This window comes from Scyliorhinus canicula, chromosome 4, assembly GCF_902713615.1.
Source record: "Scyliorhinus canicula chromosome 4, sScyCan1.1, whole genome shotgun sequence".
Lineage (NCBI taxonomy): Eukaryota > Metazoa > Chordata > Chondrichthyes > Carcharhiniformes > Scyliorhinidae > Scyliorhinus > Scyliorhinus canicula.
This window is the reverse complement of record NC_052149.1, coordinates 191,809,465-191,831,207: the sequence shown is the minus strand read 5'-3', so window position 1 is coordinate 191,831,207 and position 21,743 is coordinate 191,809,465. Positions and strand designations below refer to the sequence as shown.

The 21,743-nt window shown below is 45.0% G+C and overlaps 1 protein-coding gene across 3 annotated transcripts in view; it reads right to left on the bottom strand.

Moving 5' to 3' along the window:
* Positions 1 to 21,743, bottom strand: part of LOC119965263 (protein FAM13B-like) — a 212,025-nt gene that overhangs the window by 170,435 nt on the left and 19,847 nt on the right. For 2 of the 3 annotated variants that reach the window (XM_038795769.1, XM_038795770.1), the window contains exons 3-5: positions 20,430 to 20,624; positions 17,099 to 17,273; positions 13,476 to 13,614 (exon numbers count right to left, since the gene is read on the bottom strand). In XM_038795769.1, coding sequence (XP_038651697.1) covers positions 13,476 to 13,614; positions 17,099 to 17,273; positions 20,430 to 20,589 — 474 coding nt within the window. In that variant the 5' untranslated portion in view covers positions 20,590 to 20,624. The remainder of the gene's footprint in view (positions 1 to 13,475; positions 13,615 to 17,098; positions 17,274 to 20,429; positions 20,625 to 21,743) is intronic. The other variant, XM_038795771.1, reaches the window with a different exon arrangement.

Here is a 21,743-nt window from a genome sequence, read left to right as displayed (position 1 = left end):
ATTGGGGAACTAAAACAGTATCGATGAGGAATTGACCCAATAGATAACCAAAGGTTAAAACCCGCCCAAGAAGAGGGAAGGACAATGGGATCCCTATAAAAGACAGGGACCTCGTGTTGTCCGGTCTGTTGTTCCGTGCTCCGGTCCTGACCAAGACCTTGAAGCTACCTCCTGACTCCAGCCGTTGAGCACCAGCCGCCGAACCGTAAGTGCCAGTACGACGCTCGCTACGCGAACTAAGCCCGCTAGAACCCCCAGTGACCAGAACGCTTGCTGAAGGTTGCAGCCCAAGACCAGGACGAAGGCCTCGCTCCCCGACCTTGCCTGTTCCTGTCAGATAAGTATTCTGATTACTTTAGTTTAGTCATAGCTTAGTCTCTTAGTGTGTGCATGAGTATTTATTATAACTGTATAATAAATATTATCGTTTGGACCTTACTAATCGGTGTATCGTCTTTATTACTTTGAACTTGACCTTGGAATACTCGTGACGGTGTCTATACGGCACCTGGCGACTCCTAAGCTGAATAAATACATAGAACAGAGCCTAGTGGTGTTAAGCACTTGGAAGTTAATACACCCCAATAAACGCGTTTTGCCCACATACCAAAACGTGCAACATTTAGTGGCGACTTCCTGACGGGACACGGTTGTAAGTGGAAACCCCACACCGTCCAGGACCCTGAAATTTGAATTAGAACTCCAAATTACAGAGAAAGTAAGAAAGTAAAGAAAATCACGAGTATTCAAGGTGTTCAAACTAATAAGCGTAATTCGGAAGTGTGTTTAGTGCATGCGTACTAACAGGGCTGTAAGGTAAAACTGAAAGCATTTTTGTTGCGACAAACTTTCGGTAGTTTTGTGAACGGAACATAGTGTAAGCCGTACCCGTTTCTTGAAACACAACCCCAGCAACCCCCTGTTCCAAATTAACTAAAAGAGAGTCAGAGGAAATGGCCATGCAGGCAATGGAACGTCTGATGGATCCAGAAAGGTTTGTGGTCGCAGCGACCAGCAGCAGTAGCAGAGTAGGTCAGTGTCCCACGTGGGAGCTGGAACTCCGCAAGTATCTGCAAGGAAAGGGATGGCTCCTTTGGAAAGAGTTTTGTTTGAATGAGGAGACAGGTCCCGGAAGTATAGGACATACTTGGTGGGAGAACCTCTCTCAAATTCACAAAAAGAACCTTAGTAAAGCACGTAAGCCGATGGCGATTGTGTCCTGTTTGGCACAATTGCGAGGCACAGAGGAGGTCGTCAGGACGCTCCGGGCAGATTTAGAAGAAAGGAACCGAATGAATAAGGTCGATGTCAGGGACATTGAGAAGGAAAATCTGGATCTAAGAGGGAAGTTGGCAGAGAAAGGTAGAGAGGTGGATGATGCCAAGAGGGCACATCAGTCTTGTCTAGCCCATCTCAGCAGTTCCCAGACCCAGTACGAAAAGGCTTATCAGGACGTGCAACGTGCCGTTCTGATAAGAGAAGAATCAGACAAGCAGGTGGAGGCTTTGCAGAGGCAATGCTCTGATCTCAAAGCAGCTTTGAGAGCACTCCATGCTGCAACCACAGAGCAAAGGCAAAGTACTGTGGATCACGCGAAATGCAGGAAACAGATTGCAGAGCTGCAATCGCTGCTTTCGGTGCAAAATGGGTTCCAAAGCACCTTTGGAACCCAGTTAGATGGAGAAAATGCCCCAGATTGGCAAGAATTAAGTGAGACAGCGCAGCGATATGTTCAGGGAACATGTGCGCCAGCAGCGCAACAGAAAAGGCAGGCACCCCCACCCCCCACAGATCAGATCATAACCGCACCCATGAATCCCGTAACCACGCAGAGAAAAGCTACAACAGAAGGCGCACCAGATATAACCTACACCACCCCCTTAACTGTAACCCAGCTCAGGGACGCATGTGAGAAGATCACTCCGTTCCTCCCCACCGCAGACCCCCACCAGTTCTTTGCTAAAGTAAAGCAACAGGCGACCATGTACGGCCTGGATGAGAGAGAGCAGGTTAAGCTCACCGTGCTGAGCTTAGACCAGTCCGTGGTAGCAGCCCTCCCCGACCCACAGAACGTTGCCGGAGGCACCCTAGAGGAGATGCACACCTCCATTTTAGATGCCATAGGGTATAATCGAGGTGACCCCGTGGAAGGACTTAATAAGTGCCGGCAGAAAAGATCCGAACACCCCACAGCATTCGCAGGAAGGCTGTGGATTCATTTCAACGCAGTTTTCGGCGATTTAAATAGAGCGCATTTGAGCCGGGAAAATATGGTCAAATGGACGCGCACCATAATCTCACACGCGACAGAGGCAGGACAGAGCGCTTGCAACAGTTATGACCCCTCAGAAGAGGCCCATAATGAGAAATGGGTCCTGAAAAGGTTGTCCCGCGCTTGGGAGCAATCAATTCAGGGAAAGAGTAAGGTTCAATCCCCAGAAGAGGCTCAGGCTGCCGCAGATATTCAGGCAGTGAGAGAGCACCAGAAACCCGCATGGGTAAATGAAGGGAAGAGCAGCTCACAGCAGAAAGGACAGGAGTGCTATAACTGTGGACAGTTAGGGCATTGGGCAAAAGAATGCAATGCACCCCAGCGATCTCAGAGAGGCCAGCAGACAGGCACTCTGAACCGCAGTAAGGCAAAACCCATCCACAATATAGCAGTACAGTCAGGACCCACCAATGTGGACGAGACGAACTGACGGTGTTCGGGCTCCCCCACTTGGGTCTGTGACACACTATGGGATCCATCAGGGAGACCCGTAGTCACAGCGAGAGTAAAAGGGAAGCCCATAGAGTTACTTTGGGACACAGGAGGCTCCCGCACCACCATTAACTCTACGACCACGGCACACGCAGACACGTGGCCGACCACATCCACCATTACACTTAGCGGGTTCACCGGACACTCGCAGCAGGGACATATCACAGCACCCGTAGCGATCCAGCTAGGGAACATCTCAACCAAACACCCCGTTGTTTTAGTAAATCTTCCCCGGACAGCAGAACACATCCTGGGGATAGATTTTATGAACGCTCATAGCTTGTCATTCGACCCAGTGAACCAGTGTGTCTGGCGCATGGCTAGATCAGACAGAGCACCAGCCACCCTCACAGTAGGAGACTACGCTAATCGGATTAGCGCAGTGGGAGAGTACTCATTTGACCTGACTACACTCCACACCGACAGACAAATAAAAGCCCTACTGAACAAACACAGGACAGCATTTGCCAGTCACCGTCATGACTGTGGCAGAATGACTGGACCAGTTCACGTTACCGGACAGGACCCCCGACCACAGAAACAGTATAGATTTCCCCTGGAAGCAGAGGTGGAAATAGAAAAGGTGATAGGAAGCTTATTGGAGCAAGGTGTGCTCAGAACGGTAGCCTCGACCAATAATGCCCCTATTTGGCCAGTGAGGAAGCCCGATGGATCATGGCGTCTGACCATCGATTATCGGGAACTCAACAAAGTCACCCCCGCAGTAGCCCCAACGGTAGCTACTAGTCCAGAGACCATGCTCAAGCAGGGACTCAACTCCAAATACTTCACGGTATTGGACATCAGTAACGGATTCTGGTCAATACCATTGGCAAAAGCGTGCCAGTACAAATTTGCCTTCACTTTCAAATCACAGCAGTATATGTGGACATGCCTCCCACAAGGATTCCACAATTCCCCCTCCATTTTCCACCGACAGCTGGCAAGTGGTTTAGAGAAATTCTCCCGCCCCGAATGTCTGATACAGTATGTAGACGACCTACTACTGCAGACAGACACAAAGGCAGAGCACGTTACGCTTCTGGCCGAACTCCTGGAACTGTTGACTTCAATTGGATGTAAAGTTAACCCAAAAAAGGCCCAGATTTTGGAAAATAAAGTGATGTATTTGGGAACAGTCATCACACACGGCAAACGCGAGATCGAATTCAAAAGAATTGATTCGATTGTCAAATTGCCCCTTCCCCAAAATGTTTCGGCCCTCCGGTCGTTTTTAGGACTGGTTGGCTATTGTCGGAACCACATCGACGGATTCGCGACAAAAGCCGCCCCACTCTCAGACCTCCTTAAGAAAGGAGCCCCCTGGGAATGGCTTCCGCAGCATACAGAGGCTGTGGAGGAGTTAAAATGAGCCCTTAGCGCAGCACCCGCGCTGCTAGTCCCAGACCAACTTTCCCCCTATGCAATAGAGGTAGCGAGCACCGATCTGACCCTCTCGGCCGTGTTGCTTCAGGAACGGCACGAGCAGCTAAGACCAGTGGCTTATGCCTCCCGACTGTTAGACCCGGTAGAACAAGGATTCTCTGCCTGTGAGAGGCACCTCCTTGCTGTCTTCTGAGCAGTACAATACTTCTCATACATTACCGGACTCAACCCCATTACTATTCTGACCGAACACACACCCACACAGCTACTCCTAGACGGTCGACTGAAGGACGGTTCAGTTAGCCAGATTAGGGCAGCTAGATGGACACTACTTTTACAAGGACGGGACATTACAGTAAAACGGACCCGCACACACACATATTTAGCAGACAACCTCCAATACCCCGGACAGCCCCATGACTGTGAAATTGTAGCTCCCCTGCATAACACAGGACCCTTTACCGCAAAAACACCCCCCAGGAAGATAGGGAACCCAAAACAAAGCCCCCAACCCACAGACACGTGTGGACCACTGAGGATTTACGTAGACGGTTCATCCACAGTTTTAGAAGGTGAGCGTATCACAGGATGCGGCATCGATGTAGAGGACGCGCAGGGGCGCGCTCTCGAAGAGATAGCTTTAAAGTTACCAGGCCACTTAGGCGCGCAGGCAGCAGAGCTCGCAGCCATAGCGTATATAGTGGACCACCCCGCTTCTTTCCCCAGCCCAGCAGACATATATTCAGACAGCTTATATGTCTGTAATAGCTTAACAGATTTTCTGCCCCTGTGGAGGTCACGAGGTTTTGTCTCCGCAGACGGGAAACCCCTTCCATCAGCCCCTCTACTCCAGCATATTTTAGAAAAAGCGAAGGACAGGACCTTCGGAATAATAAAAGTAAGAAGCCACCATAGGTCATCCCCCCCGGGAATGTAAAAGCCGACGCACTGGCTAAGGCAGGTTCCAGGCGAGGACACTTATGGACCCCCCCAGCTAGCGCACCAGCCCCTGTGAGCGCAGTCCAAATCTCACAGACAGATATTAAAGATCTTGTAGCAGCACAGAAGCAGGATAAGGACCTCAGGGAGGTTTTCAAAGGCAACTTTGTGCCAGAGTACGAGAGATTTAAACACACACTGATCACACATGAGGGTGTGATCATAAAGGAACAACTTTATGTGGTCCCGCAGCAGGACAGGAATGCAATGATTGCTTTATTCCATGATAACCACGGGCATCAGGGAATTGATGCAACAACGAGGCACCTCAGGCAACTCTGTTGGTGGCCTAATCTCAGGACTGATGTAACGCATTATATTGAGAATTGCCTTATTTGTGCTCAGAATAACCCGGAGAGGTATTCTAAGAAAGCACAACTTCGGCATACTCGCCCAGTTAACGGCCCCTGGACAAACCTCCAGATCGATTTTATAGGACCATTGCCCCCTTGTAGGAATGGCTATAAATACGTTCTGGTGGTCATCGATACCTTTACCAAATGGGTAGAGGCATTCCCCTCTAGAACAAATACAGCTAAGACAGCTGCAAAGATCCTGACCCACCACATCTTCACGAGATGGGGTTTACCCCGAGGTATTGATTCGGACCAGGGATCTCACTTCACAGGACGGGTCATGAAGAACGTCCTGACAATATTCGGCATAAAACAAAATTTCCACATTGCGTATCATCCACAGTCCAGCGGGATTGTGGAGCGCATGAATCGGACCCTAAAAACAACGCTTAGAAAAATGGTACAGGAGAACAACTCCACATGGGATTCAGTGCTCCCATTTGCACTCATGTTCATAAGGAACACTGTTTCCACTTCCACAGGCTACACACCACACACACTCATGACCGGACGCCCTATGAAAGGGACAGAATTCCTTTTAGGACTGGACATGACCAGCCCCGAGGTGACGGCCCTCACACACGAAAAGACGGTTAAAGACTTGGTTGAGACTGTGAGGTCTGCACAGATTGCAGCCGCAGTTCAGCTAGGCAAACGTCGTCAACAACGCACAGCTTGTTTTAATAAGACCGTACACCCCACAGAATTCCAGGTTGGGCAACAGGTAATGTTATCTGTTTACAACCCCAGCAGTTTTTTGGCTCCAAAATATTCCGGCCCATACTCAATTTCGGATAAAATTAGCCCCTCAGTTTACAGGATAAAATATCCTAATGGGAAGACCGCGTGGTTTCATATTAACCAGCTTAAAGCATATGGGACACAGTCTAACCATGCTCATCATGTACTGCTAGATGCAGCAGAACACTTCACCCCGCCCACTAGAGACACTTTTCCACCATCCCCCTCACAGACCAGTTCATCAACGGACTCGCCCACGACTCCGCCCACAGACCACGACAGACCACGCCCCGAAACGCCCACAAGCTGCCACATCAGAGACAGCAGGACAGACACTGACTCTGAGGACAGCGACAGCACACAGCCATACAGCCCACACTGCACCAACTACGACCCCGACTCCAGTGACCCCATGGAAGTCACTTACCTTAAAAACCCAGAACCACCACCCGACCCCGACTACCCCGACAACACACTTGACACAACACTATGGCACAGGGACAATTCATACAGACTTGTCCGCAATGACGAAAGTGACCCCCGGTCACACAATTCCAAAATAGCATGCCTGATCCACACAAGGGTGTGGGATCCGGGAGAGCAGGACGACACGGTGTCTGAATCCCGATACGGCAACCCCTTTGTGACCCTGTTCACAGAGACAGAGGAAAAGTGAGGTGTCCAGATGATGTAAAATAGGAATCGCTTGAGGGAAGCGATGTCCTTTCTGATGGAACCTGCACGTATGTTTGTCTATCGTTTTATGTTTGTTTGTCTTTCAGGAATGTAAATGGTTCAGTTGGAGGATGGACATCTTCTTTTCAGCTGAAAAGATTGTGACCACCTCACATACACGTTAGTTTGTCCGCCGATACCTTTGAGAACTTCGGTTCCAAAACACCAGTTTGATTGGAGATCTTTTCAAAGTTGTAAGGCTTGTGACCACCTTACACGCACTTTAGTTTCTCTGCCGAAACCTCTGAGAACTTCTATGGTGAGCAGCTCACCTTATCAGCTAAATTGTCTGAAGCCCAGCTCATGTTTTCAGATGAAGGAGCATCTTGGCTCCTCCATTGTTTTTAGGTGCCCCTCTATTCGGTGAATAGAGGCTGCAAGTCACGGTTAACACATTCATACCCGTTTAATCCAGGTTACTCAGGCAGTGGACAAACGGCACTGAGGACCCGCCCTGTCTGAGAACCAACCTTGGTCAGCCAAGCTCGGGTATGGCACAGCACGCCCTACCCGGGGATCCCATCCAACTCGTACCCGTCGCGGCCCATACGCAACTCATTCGGACGTTTCTTTCAAAATTTTGTTTTCATTTTTCGTTAGGCAGCCCTTAGGCCGCCATCCCACATGCTATTTACATCCGGAAACATTCGGATGGTAAACTAGCAAAGCCTGCGAGACGGCTCGCAGGAGAAGGATTGTTAGGTGTATTCTGGTCTGCAAATTCGCTTTTGAAAAAAAAAAATGAGGGGAGTCACAGGGTGTGACTTGGCCAGTCATTTTTAAAGGGTCATTTGGAATTTAAAAGACAGATGCACTAACAGGTAAAGATCTTAAACTGTGTATTGACAGATACTGTGCTTGATCCCATAGCTTTCGAAGGACGAGACAGGGATCGAAGCAAGGATTGTCCATACAGGAGGAAGAAAGAAGGAAGAACAAGTTGAAGATGATGGAAGCTCACCTATTGCTTTTAACTGTTATATCTGTTTGTGTGGAGGCAAGACACGTTTCCCCCACAACCCCCACCGTAAATGTTTCCCTTACAGCCACTCCCCAGTGCTCAGCTCTGATCAGTGAGGTTCAGACCTGGTGCACAAAATTTATGACATGGTACTCCATGTCATACGTAATCGAATCACTACTGGTGATTGCGATCCTCGCCATACTTGTACAGACCCTCAGGTTGAGGAAGTGGAAGAGGAGAGCCTCCCGTTCCTGCCCTTCCGTCTATGGAGTTCGATCTCCTATTTTCCGATTTCATCAATCCCCTTTGCCCCATGATGAATAAAGAACTGTGTAATGAATAAAAATTCGACCCTGTATTATATTGTCCTATACTCGACTGCAGAGTTAGGAAGTGTGATGTTGTGGTGTGAATGGTTAAGGTTTTAGAGTGTGAGGAAATGTTTCAGTTAAGTTAAGGATAATTGTGATAGGTAGAGGTTCCCAGTTTGGTAATGCATGTCCCCTTTGACATAGCGCCAAGTAGAGATGTAAGGTAAAAAAATTTTCTTCCCATAGTTTAAGATAGAGTAGCCCAGGAACTGGCAAGAGGTCAGGGGACACAAAGAAGGCAACCCAGATGCACTCAAGGCAACGTACATAGGTGATCCTTCACAATATTTGGATTGTGAGGATCACAAGGAGGGAATGTAGCCACCTAAAATGGACGCTGAGCTACAAAGTAAGCCAAGCGCTAAGACTGCAGGGAAACAGGCAGTTTAGCCAAAACAGCAGTCTGCAAAGACAGCATTTTGCATTCTGCAAGTAGCAGAAACCAGTTTGGGCTCAGGTGAGAAGACCTTAGTTAGGTGCAAATGGCAAAACGCTTTGCATACTAATGAGGCAATCAGACCTGAACACCCACACAATAGAAGCATTTGACTCTGAATGGACACATTTGAATCAAGGCCCAGACATCGAGGCACCAGAAACCTCCAAACAAAAGGGCATAAGAAACGCCCCCCCCATCACAGAGACCCCCTCGCATTGGGGAACTAAAACAGTATCGATGAGGAATTGACCCAATAGATAACCAAAGGTTAAAGCCCGCCCAAGAAGAGGGAAGGACAATGGGATCCCTATAAAAGACAGGGACCTCGTGTTGTCCGGTCTGTTGTTCCGTGCTCCGGTCCTGACCAAGACCTTGAAGCTACCTCCTGACTCCAGCCGTTGAGCACCAGCCGCCGAACCGTAAGTGCCAGTACGACGCTCGCTACGCGAACTAAGCCCGCTAGAACCCCCAGTGACCAGAACGCTTGCTGAAGGTTGCAGCCCAAGACCAGGACGAAGGCCTCGCTCCCTGACCTTGCCTGTCCCTGTCAGATAAGTATTCTGATTACTTTAGTTTAGTCATAGCTTAGTCTCTTAGTGTGTGCATGAGTATTTATTATAACTGTATAATAAATATTATCGTTTGGACCTTACTAAATCGGTGTATCGTCTTTATTACTTTGAACTTGACCTTGGAATACTCGTGACGGTGTCTATACGGCACCTGGCGACTCCTAAGCTGAATAAATACATAGAACAGAGCCTAGTGGTGTTAAGCACTTGGAAGTTAATACACCCCAATAAACGCGTTTTGCCCACATACCAAAACGTGCAACATTACACAGTGAGTATCTGGATAGCACACAAAATCAGAGTATATTAGGACATTGGGGCCGACCTGGCAAAACGCAGGGTCGAATTTAATTAGGTAAAATCGGCCCTGTAAAAGAACAAATTAAAATTGGGAATGCTGTTCACAGCCAGGCTCTGGGTCACATTCCAAATCAAGGAGCGTTACTTCAGCACCCCAGCAGAACAAATTTGTGCGGACAAACAGCCTGGACAAAAGGCAGACGACGCAGCAATGAAGGTGGAATAGAGAAGGAAAGCTAAAGAGGTAGAGACTTCTTGAACGCTTGATATGTTTGCACGCGTCTGTGCTGCCTCGCTCCGATCAAAAAGATTGATCAAAGGGAAGGGCGAGGACAGGGAAATGCAAGAGAGAATGAGGTACAGGCAGAGAAAGCGGACAGTCAACGGGCATAAGTCAGGAGTAAGATCAGCCCCGGGGAGGGTGGTCATCACACTAGCATGGACAGCTAACACAGGAAAACAGACAGAAGGTTGGGGGGGGGGGGGGGGGGGGGGGGGGGGGGGCAACAAAAGGAACACGATGGGAAGAATGGGTTGTTTTTCAGATTGGCTTCGGCAGGTAAGGTGCTGGTTGAGAGAACAAGATGGCGCCAGAGTGCACCCATGTGGTGTCCGCACAGGTGGCAGCCATGTTGGGTGCACCTTGACAAAGGATACACCGGATAATAGCAGCCCAGCCTCATGGTGAGAACAGTGGCCGTGGCCATTTTGTACGGTATGCTAACAAACGCAAACCCGGAGTGAAGGCGCACGGCCACCTGGTAAGTATGGTTGATACCGCAGGAGCGGGGAGGAAAAAAACCCCCGACCAGGATTATCACCTGGAATGTCAGGGAACTTAAAACAGTCCAGTGAAAAGATCCAGAGTCTTCATCAATTTGAGAAGTTTGAAAGCCAACATAGTCTTTCTGCAAGAGACACACCAGAGGGAGAACAACCAACTGCAGGTAAGGAAAGGTTGGATGGGACAGATGTATCACTATGGGACAAGGGCTAGGGGAAGTAGCTATACTGATTAGCAAGAGGACGGTGTTTACGGTGAGAAGGACGTTTATGAACCTAGGGGGATGGTACGTCTGGTCAGCGGTGTCCTGGACAGGGCAATGGTAGCTCTGGCAAACACGAACTGAGATGCCACAGATTTCATAAAAAAAGACCATGGCGGAAATCCCAGACAGACATTGACTGATCATGGGAGGTGACTTCAACTGTTTACAGGGCCTATCTGACAGGCCGATCGAGCCTTAGAACAGGGAAAAAAAGACAGGCACGGCTACTGGGAGCATTCATGGAGCATGTGGGGGCAGTGGACCCATGGCGGTTCCCACACCCCAGTGAGAAGGAATTCTCATTCTTTTTCGCCAGTGCACAAGGTATACACACGGATTGACTTTTTTTTTTGCAGTGGGAAATCGTTGCTTCCAGAAATAGTAAGGGTGGAATACTCTGCAATAGTCATCTAATAATAATCATAATAATCTTTATTAGTGTCACAAGTAGGCTTACACTGCGACAAAGTTACTGCAAAAATCCCCTAGTCGCCACACTCCAGCACCTGTTCGGGTACACCGAGGGAGAATTCAGAATGTCCAATTCACCTAACAAGCACGTCTTTTAGGACTTGCAGGAGGAAACCGGAGCGCCCAAAGGAAACTCACGCAGACACGGGGAGAACGTGCAGACTCCGTACAGACAGTGACCCAAGTCAGGAATCGAACTGGGGTCCCTGGCACCTAACCAACTGTGCTAACCACTGTGCTACCCATGTTCCACATTACACGGATGTGAGGTTAGATACAAACCTTTTGGCCAACAAGGTCTTGGGGGTGGGGGGGGGAACCTTCTCGAACATGGAGAAAAGATGAGCCACACCTACCTACTGGCTCACCAGCTGAGAAAGCAGGCAGCCATGAGGGAGATAGCGCAGGTGAAGGACAGCAGAGGTGGACTGGTAGCCGAACCAAAAAAGGTCAACCGAGCATTTGAGACCTTCTACCGAAGGATGAAATGGTTCCTCGATGGACTAGACATGCCAGTCGTGGGACACGATAGGCATGGGGAACTGGAAGTACCAATAGAGCAGGAAGAGATCATGCAGAGCATCTCCATGCCGGCGGGGAAGGCACCGGGATCCGATGGAATTCCGGCAGACTATAAAAATTTGCCCTGCCTCCTACGCTAACGCAGACCACAATAGCGCTGATGCCCAAAAAAGACAAAGACTCCTCCTGCACAAGGCTAACCCTCATGCAGTTTAAAGTGGTGCACAGAGTACACTAATCAGAACTCAAATGAGTAGGTTCTTCCTGGAGGTGGAGGCTGAATGCGAACGGTGCCAGTGAGGCCCGACCAACCGCACCCACATGTTCTGAGCCTGCCCCAGACTGGTCGCCTTTTTTGAGACGATGTCCTAGGTTGTGGGGCGAGGGTGGAGCTGTGGCCAAGAGTGACAGTCTTTGGGATATTGGACGAGTCAGAACTCCATATGGGGAAAGAGGACCAACACCCTGGCTTTTGCTTCCTTTATTGCATGCCGTAAAATCCTGTTCGGCTGGCAACAGCAGCTGGCACCACCCACAGCTGCAGGCTGACTGGCAGACCTGTCAAAATTTCTCCACCTGAAGAACAAGTACACCATCCAAGGGAGAGAGGTGAGGAGGGAACCCAAGGGAGTCACAGAGGAAAAACAGGGGGGGGTTTAAGCATACATGCGGCAGATAAAATCCAATACAAAGAAATGCAAAGTCTTTGCCATCAGGCCATTACTTAAATGGAAGAAAAATAATATGCTTGGAGGAGTGTAATCTGGCGGTTCCAACTGACAAAAATATAGGCGAGCATAACAAGACTCAGTGACAGTGAGCAAAGCAAGTCAAATAAATGTTGGGATCTGCTATGTTAACCCTGCCACTTTATATATTATTAATCCAACTGCACTTAGAACACCGTGTACAGTTCTTACTGCTACCATACAAAAAACACTTTGAAGCTTTTGAAATAATACTGAATGATTGAGGGGACGGAAGGAGTGGATTTACGAGAAGTAATTATATAATTTAGCCACATTCTCATTGAAAGAAAGAAGGCAAAGTGGTGATTTGGTTGTGGTTTATAGGATTCCAAAGGGACACATGGCACAGCGGTGCAGTGGTTAGCACTGCTGCCTCACGACGCCGAGGACACAGATTCAATACCAGCCCCAGGTCATTGTCCGTGTGGAGTTTGCATACTTTCCCCGTGAATGCTTGGTTTCACCTCCACAAGCCAAAAAAAAAAAGTGTGCAGGATAGACGCATTGGCCATGCCACTTAATTAGAAAGTAAAGAATTGGATACTCAAGGATTCCAAAGGGACTAGACAATGATAAGCTGTTTAACCTCATCTTGAACAGAGGAGACATTCCAGGGCTGGGGTTGGTCAGACCCACAGAACAGGCTCCCCAGGGAGTCAGTGGGGGAAAAAGTGTAGATTTATCAAAACGCAAATGACAAAGTTGCGTTTGGAAAATAAAAATGTTAAGCTTTCCGAGACATGGCAAATGAAGTGTAGAATGCTTGGGATGAACAAGCGACTTTGGAGCTATAGTTCTAAAGCTTTCCACCACTTACAAGTTTTCCTCACATCATGTTTGGGACTTTTATTGAATAGTGGATTAGGATTGGTCAACAATGCCTTCACCCTTTAATCATGGAGCTACCAGGAGGGTAGAAGGCAAACTAACTGACCCTTTGGCCTAGCAACTCCCAAGTTCCAATATCATAATTTAGTTGAAAACATCATTTAACTTTTCTGACCCCAGGAAACATGAGGTTTAATTTCAAGTAAATAAATTTAACAAATCAAGTTACCTCAACACAAAATGAATTTGAAATATCTGTGGGCAGAAACTCTTCAGTAGCAAAGAAATCACTGTAATTTTCCAGAAGTTCAGACATTATATTGCTAGCCGTTTCTTGTTCTTTCATATCTTCCACATCTGTGCAAATACTGCAAAATAAATATTTAATAAAGTTTACTAAATCATAAACCTTCTTTAACATCTTTGGGCATCTAGAGCACAAAACGTCCCACTTGGATGTTCAGCTAATGGAATGCTGAATAGAGACATTTATTTTCCAGTAAATACTTTGATACATTTCCTACTTCAAAATGAAATATTCGTATAAGTTATATATTATACTGATATGTTACAGAATTTTAAGAGTTCTGTAATTACTTTGCGAATGCTGCATTCGAAAACCTGGAGTTTCAAAATATATTGCATCTTGAGCATTCAAAAAATCCTGCAAAATCATATGCTGTAACAGTAGGTACTGCCATTTCCAAATACAATTTCCCCATAGCAAGCAACTGACACTGGCATTTTCATCATTCTTGGAGTGTTTTCTTCATTTAAGTAAAAAATAAATTTGATTTAAAAAAAAGTTAAGGGCAAACAGTCCCGGACTAATTAAAGTTCTCATGCCTTTATGTGCTTGAACTATGCCAGGACTCATGCCCTGGTTAATCAAATAAATAACACTGTAATAAGGGTTTTTAAACTAAATAGGCTTGGGGGCAGGGAAAGGATTCAGACGAGGAGGAATTTAGAAGGTTATAGTGAAAGACCAGAGTATGACAGGAAAGGACAGAGTTCACCAACAAATAGGGGAAAATAGAAAAAAAAATAAATGAAGTCGTTCAAATGCATGCATTTGAAACAAGATCGATGAATTGATGGTACAAATATAAAGGATATTACTTGATAGCCATTATAATGATATAGTTGCGTGGTGACCAAGGCTAAAAACTGAATCGGGGTGACTTACATTTCAAAAAGGGTAGGAAGAAATTAAAAGGACGTGTTGTTAGGGGGAATATTGGAGCTGCTGCGAGTGTTTGGGTCTTTCTCAGGGTACAAACTAAATCTAGACAAGAAAGAGTATTTTGTGGTGTCTCGGCTGGGGGGGCTGCCATTCCCTCGGCCAGGCACTCACTTTAGGTACCTGGGGTGCAGGTAGCCCGTGGGTTTGGGGGGTGGTGGAGAGAGACACAACATTTCTAGTTTGGTGGGGAGAGTGAAAGCTGATCTGGCAAGGTGGGATGCTCTCCCTCTTGTCACTACGTGTCGGGGACAGGCGGTGAAAATGAACGTGTTGCCGCGATTTCCGTTTCTTTTTCGATGCCTGCTGATTTTCCTGCCAAAGACTTTTTTCAGAGAGATTGAGGGAAGGATTACTTTGTTCATATGGGGAGGAAAGGTGGCCAGAGTTAGGAAGGTGCTGCTGCAGAGGGGAAGGCAGGCAAAGGGTTTGGGTCTTCCGAACCTCCTGTATTACTATTGGGCAGCGAATGTGGAGAAAGTGCAGAGCTGGGTCAGAAGGGTCAATTCCCAGTGGGTCAGAATGGAGGAGAGTTTGTGCATGGAGTCGGGATTGAAAGCACTAGCAACAGCTCCGCTCCCGATGGCCCTGGGGAAATACTCAGGAGTCCAGTAATAATAGCTTCATTGGAGAATTTGGAGGCAGTTTCGCCAACACTTCGGGTTGGGGGCAGGGTCAAAGGAAATGCCGATTCGGGGGAACCACAGATTTGAGCCAGGGAAGTGGGATGGAAATTTTAGGAAATGGGAGGAGAAAGGGTTTAAGACACTAAAAGATTTGTTTCTTAGGGGACGGTTTACAGGATTGAAGGAGCTAGAAGCAAAGTATGGGCTGGAGCAGGGGGAAATGTTTAGATACATGCAGGTTCGAGATTTTGCCAGAAAGGAGATACAGAGCTTCCCGGTGGAGCCGGCCTCCACATTGCTGGAAGATGTGCTGACGACAGGTGGACTGGAGAAAGGGGTAGTGTCGGCGGTATATGGAGCTGTTTTGGAAGAGACGGCACCACTGGATGGGTTCAAAGCAAAGTGGGAGGTAGAGTTGGGAGAGGATATAGAGGGGTGGTTCAGGTGTGAGGTGCTCCAGAGAGTGAATGCCTCCACCTCATGCATGAGGTTGGGGCTGATACAGCTGAAGGTGGTATACAGAGCACACCTCACGAGGGCGAGGATGAGCCGATTCTTTGAAGGAGTAGAAGATGTGTGTCAGATTGCCACGCTGCTTCCAGTTACTTCCCTGAAATCCTGCCTCACCCAACCTACCGACTCAAGCCAGGCAAGATCCGGACAGTTCTGAACATTTGTGTTGCCGGGGGTCTAGGGCAGCTCTGTTGAAAGTAAGGGAGCCACACACTCATTTTATAGAATTAGCTGCCGCAAAGCTGATAGGTTTAAACATCAACAAAAAGCCAGGGGGAAAGTAAGTGGGTAGGGTGCATGGAGAGTCAGCCTCAGATGGTTGAGTCCAAGGCCTGCTGGGAGCACAGGGTGGCTAAAGTGGGCCCCTGAAGGGTTTGGAGAGTGCCCTGGGGATAAGACAGGGGGCAGCAGGGAGTCCACTTGGGGTTGGTGCAATAGTTACCCAGAAGTTACGACAGATTTTAATTGTAACCCTTTTCTGGTTAACTATTGGTATAACCCAGATGGAGCCATACACAAAGTATAATCACATTTTTGGATGGCTCCCAGGCAGGATAATGGCAAAGGAAAGTTTGCACTTTCAGGCAATTATTGCGTAAATCTTACCAGGGAATGCCTGAAGTGTATTCCCTTCCCCATAGGACACCTGGAGCTCGTAAATTACAACCCCGATTAGCTAAAGTAGGTATATAACATAAATTAAAAGGGAAGCCATTAGATAAACAGTGGCAGAAATTACAAGAAACATCTTAGGACAAATACTTTCATTCCACTGTGGTGAGGTGGTGCTACCTCCAAGTAGCATTTATAGAACGTCATGAATATGGAAATAGTATAAATCTACAAAGTCGAACAAGTGCCGCCTAATCAAAAAACAAAACTTTAAAAGAAGGTAGCTTTTAACTCAACATAGAGTTAGTGGCAAAAGTTATCAATTGAAAAACACCAAATTGGTTTCCAGGAATGGCGTAACTTATGATAAATTGATCAGGTTTCTGGTTTTAATTTCCATTGCAAAATATTGTTCAAACATAGATTACGTTCAGATACCCAATCTATCCAAGATGGAGTTTCCAATGCCCAAATTCCAGATATTTGTTTGTTTAGTTAAAAGCTAGAATAATCTACATTTAAAAAGGGCAAATTATATTTAAATAAAGCAACAAGTTCACAATTGTGTTAATGTTTGTTTAGTAAATGCAGTTTTAAAAAATCTAAATGCAAAAGTACCAATGTTTAAATATATTCGCACGGTTTTGTTCACCTCATATCAACAGAAAACAAGTCCACCCTTTTACTCTAATAGCTATGTTCTGACATGAAAGTAGAGATGCTGATCTAACAAACACGAACAAATAATATCTCAAAAATATTCACCTTTGAAGATATAAATATAATGCTGTACACATGATATATTTTCAACAGCCTGATTTTATCAACTAAGTATACAATCTACAAGTAAATTCTTACTGGAAAACATCCAGGCCAAACACAGCAGCAAGATTCCTCGAAGTCCACTTTTCTTCCTTTTGTATTGCTACCTTGACCAGGAATCGACAGAGGAACTTCAGGAGATTGTAGTTAACGGCTGGAAGCTCATCTAAGAAGCATTTCAACTTCCTTCCAAGTTCATCCTCAATATTGTCTGGAAAATAAGTAACATTTCAATAAATATAATCCATATGTAAAACAAAGCCATCCTGACTTTGTATTCAAAAGCTACATTCTCTGAAAAGTAGGAGTGGAATAGTTTAATTTGTATGAAGCTGATTTTTGGGCGATTTGAAATCAAATTACAATTCTTTGTGCACACGCAGAACAACCCTTTACATTTGGCTCATCAGTTTTGAAAGCATTCTCAATTAAGTTTCCTGCTAGACCAGACCAATTTTAAGAAACTAAAACATAACAGCAGATTTCGAATAAAGACTTTTTCACAATAATTCTCATATTGCCATTAAGGGAGAAAGAATAAAATAAGTTTACAGAGTCATAATAATTGTACATTATAATCTATAGGACTTTTGCCATGGGGAGGGAGCAGAGGGAATAATTACTTTCTTTGTTCACTCACTTGGGTTTAAGAGACCCACATGCTCACAAATTCAGAATAAAGTATTCATCGTCAGCTGTCAATGTTTTAGAGTTATCTTGAATTGTCGTAGTCTAGAATCCTTCACATGCTGCCCCAAGAACTGGATGCAGAACAAGTAGGATAAGCTCAGACTTTGCCTTGTAAGCCTTAACCTGCCAAGCATTTATGAGTATGTATTGTTATACAAAATAAAAGTAGATTTTGAGACGAATCAGTGTATCCACAAAAATATATTTATTTTTAATTAAAGTAGATGAAAAAATAGCAGTTGAATCAAACTCCAATACAATTTTTGGCACAACTGGACAGATGAAACAAGGTCCAAGAACTATTTTGGCGGATCAACACATCATCCACTGTGTTCAATTTGTACATTTCAAATCTAAAAAAAAAAATAAGTAGACACAAAGCAACAGATTAACGGGGTTCCAACAGATTGCTCAGAATGGAATTTCTATCCAAAATATGAACTGATAAGACAACAGATTCGAGGCATTTTCATGAATCTGGACATCTAACGGCCATTTCCAAAGGCTGGCAATAGACATCAACAGTGGGATCAGAGACTCGGTGAATGCGAGGTAATGGTTTTGCAGATTAGTATCGACAGCATTTGGCAAATTACATTCTAAACCACGAAGAGTAATTTTTTTCACCAAGATATCGCCTTTCCATTTTTTCCAAAGTACACAGCCACCTAAAAAGTAGCAAGTATAAGGGGCAGCACGGTGGCACAGTGGTTAGCATTGCTGCCTACGGCGCTGAGGACCCGGGTTCGAATCCCGGCACTGGGTCACTGTCTGTGTGGAGTTTGCACATTCTCCCCGTGTCTGCGTGGGTTTCGCCCCCACAACCCAAAGATGTGCAGGTTAGGTGGATTGGCCATGCTAAATTGCCCCTTAATTGGAAAATAAAAAATAAAAATAATTGGGTACTCTAAATTTATTTTTAAAAAGTAGCAAGTATCAGCTGCCAAGATGCTTGTTCCTACAGGTTCATGTCTTCAGGAACATGGTTGATTGCCCATTTCAAAGATTGGAGACTATAGACAAAGACTGTAGGCAGTGTCAAAGCAAGTTTTTAAATCCTCATTTTGGTTTTAAAATCCCTCTCTATGATCTCACACCTTCCCATCTCTGCAATCTCCTCCAACCTCATAACCCTTAGAGAAATCTGTCCTTCTCCAATTCCGGCCTCCTGAACAACCCCGATTTAATTTGTTGTATTACTGGTAGAAATGCCTCCAAGCTTGCCTGGTCTTGAAGCTCTGAGATGCTCTTCCTAAACATATCCCCCCTCTCTACTTCCTTTAAAACACTCCCGAAAACCTGCCCCTTTAACCATGCTGTTGGCCTTTTGCTCCAAGTATCATCTTGTGCCGTTCAGTGTCAATTTATGCTTTCATCTCCTGTCAAGCATCTATCTTAGGATGTTTTATAATGTTAAAGGCACTAAACTGGAAGGTTAGAGATTTTGAGAATCTCATTACTTTTGACCCCCTTGGCCTTTTGCAGCAATGATAATTTGCAAAATGCAAAGAAGCCATCTTGTTGCACAAGTACTATTGCTCTCAGATCTGGCTAAATTCCTACAGCTGGAAAAAATAACATTGGAAATAAGAGGGTCCAGGGAGAGATTCCACGGCACGTGGAACAACAAGCCTCGTCACAGACCTGTTCTCAACCAGTAGCCTCCTATTTCCAAATGGTAGGAGTCCCAGCAGGAACCCATCAAAACACCAAAAATTAACACTACTGTAAAAAATGTAAATTAGTCTTGGAGCATCAGTCATGGTTATGGTGACAGCGAGGGGCTCATGTCTTGTTGTTTTTATTCTTGATATACACCCTTATCAGGGTGTGGTTTATCAGTGCACCCTTATCAGGGGCTGGTTTAGCTCACTCGGCTAAATTGCTGGCTTTTAAAGCAGACCAAGCAGGCCAGCAGCACGGTTCGATTCCCGTACCAGCCTCCCCGGACAGGCGCCGGAATGTGGCGACTAGGGGCTTTTCACAGTAACTTAATTGAAGCCTACTCGTGACAATAAGCGATTTTCATTTTTCATTTCATTGTTATTGTATTGTCATTTATAGGCAAAATTGTTTTTCTAACTCCAAATGCCAATAAAAAGGTTTTAAAAATGAAACCAAATGCATTTGTTTAACATGCAATTCATTCATCAAATGCCAGTTACATGAGTTTATAGTTTTAAACAGAATTGCATGGCCTTGCTGCTGATATATGCAAGAGAAGGTAACATTCTAAAAAGACAATTGAACATCATTTCTGCAGCACGTTTTAAAAAGCATTTTCTTTTTGGTACTACTACTTAATCAAATTAGATTGGCTTGAACTTTTCCCCCAGTGTGCCCCTTGATTTTAAGCATACAAATTCAGATTTTGAAAGAAGAGTTAACTTTAAATTGCAGCTACATTCAATGTGCTACAAGAAAAATACATGAAAGAAATGAAAAGAGATATATTAAATTTCATATTAGGCTGAAAATTTAAATGTACCTTCAAAGTTACAAACATTATAAAAAGACCAGTTAAAAATTAAGCATTGAAAGATCAAATTGAGAATGTTTCCAAAACTTACTTCTGTACATTTCACTGCACTGTAATCAGTTTCTAGGCCTAAGAAAATGAAAGACATTTCTCTGCCCAGTTTTCAATATATTTGCATTGAAAAAAAACTGCACCTACCATATGCCTCCAGATACTCCACAATATGTTTTACTAAAAATCGAATTCCATTCCCTGGATGACGTCCTTGTTGCTGTAGCTCATTAAGAGGAACTCCAAAAATTTTGTTAGTAGTTAAAGAGTTGCTGTTACTCGGTGAAGGAGAGAAGCTCTTCCTCATATCTTCCCTCAGCCAAAAAGCAAAGCCGTTTTAGTCTACACAAAAAATAATAAGTACATCAGCACACAAATTTTCCTTTATTCTATTTTCAACTAACAGCTTAAGCAAGAATGCGAAGTGAACTGCTTTCACTACCTTCCAAAATGGAGAAAATCACATTATAAAATAGGAAGAATCTCTAGCTCTGTTATAATTAAGCGGAACTGCAAATGTAAGAAAGTATGAATTTTTTATTTTATTTTAAACGAATTATATGACATAAGCCCACCAACTATATTAGAAATAATTAGGCCTGAATTATTTGCATAAATTATATTCCTATTTTATATCCAGTGTTTAAACAGATCACATTTTCTTTCTAAAATCACACGAGTAACAGCAACTCATCAACTTCAAGTGGAATGTAAATTATTCCACAAATACCTTAAACGTCTGGGGATTCTTTATTAGTTCAGTTGTTTAGTGCCTCACTTATTGACAAGGTCCCAGGTTCTGTGTGTCAAGTTAGCCAGAACAATAGTAGGGGCAATACAACTGGGTTAGGAAGAGGGAAAACAATTTTAAGTCCATTAAAGTTTGATCTACTGATTGCTATCCGCCAATTAAGTGGATGTGTAGGTCAAGTGAAACTGGATCAGGCTATATAGTGATGCTACTATTAAATTAATAGCTTGGTTCAGACAAGAAAAAATTATCATGTGGAATTATACTGCAGACACATGTGCACAGGTCCCCAACTTCAGGAAAGGAGGAAAAACATTTATAAAACAGTATTATACCAGGTGTAGCATTTTCAAATATGGAAAATTCACACAAAGCAAGTTCTCCATCCGTTCAGGAAAACATGCAGGACAGTACTTGCCTTTGGACATCGAAACACGCAAATTGATAAGAGGCAAATTGGCATGCATTAAACCAATATTGAGACATCAAGATAAACTGACAGCCAAATTCTTAACTGGGTATAGTTTTGCACAAGAAAAGTATTCAACAAGTTACTAAGACCAATGAAACATTGCGATTGCGACCTGTTAACTTGGTCAATTCCAATAGAGTTGTATTATTACAGCCCCTGGATTAAGTAAATATTTGAGATATCAGGTATTTATAACCTCTCCAGTAAACAAGATGTTGGCACGAAAAAGGAATTACCA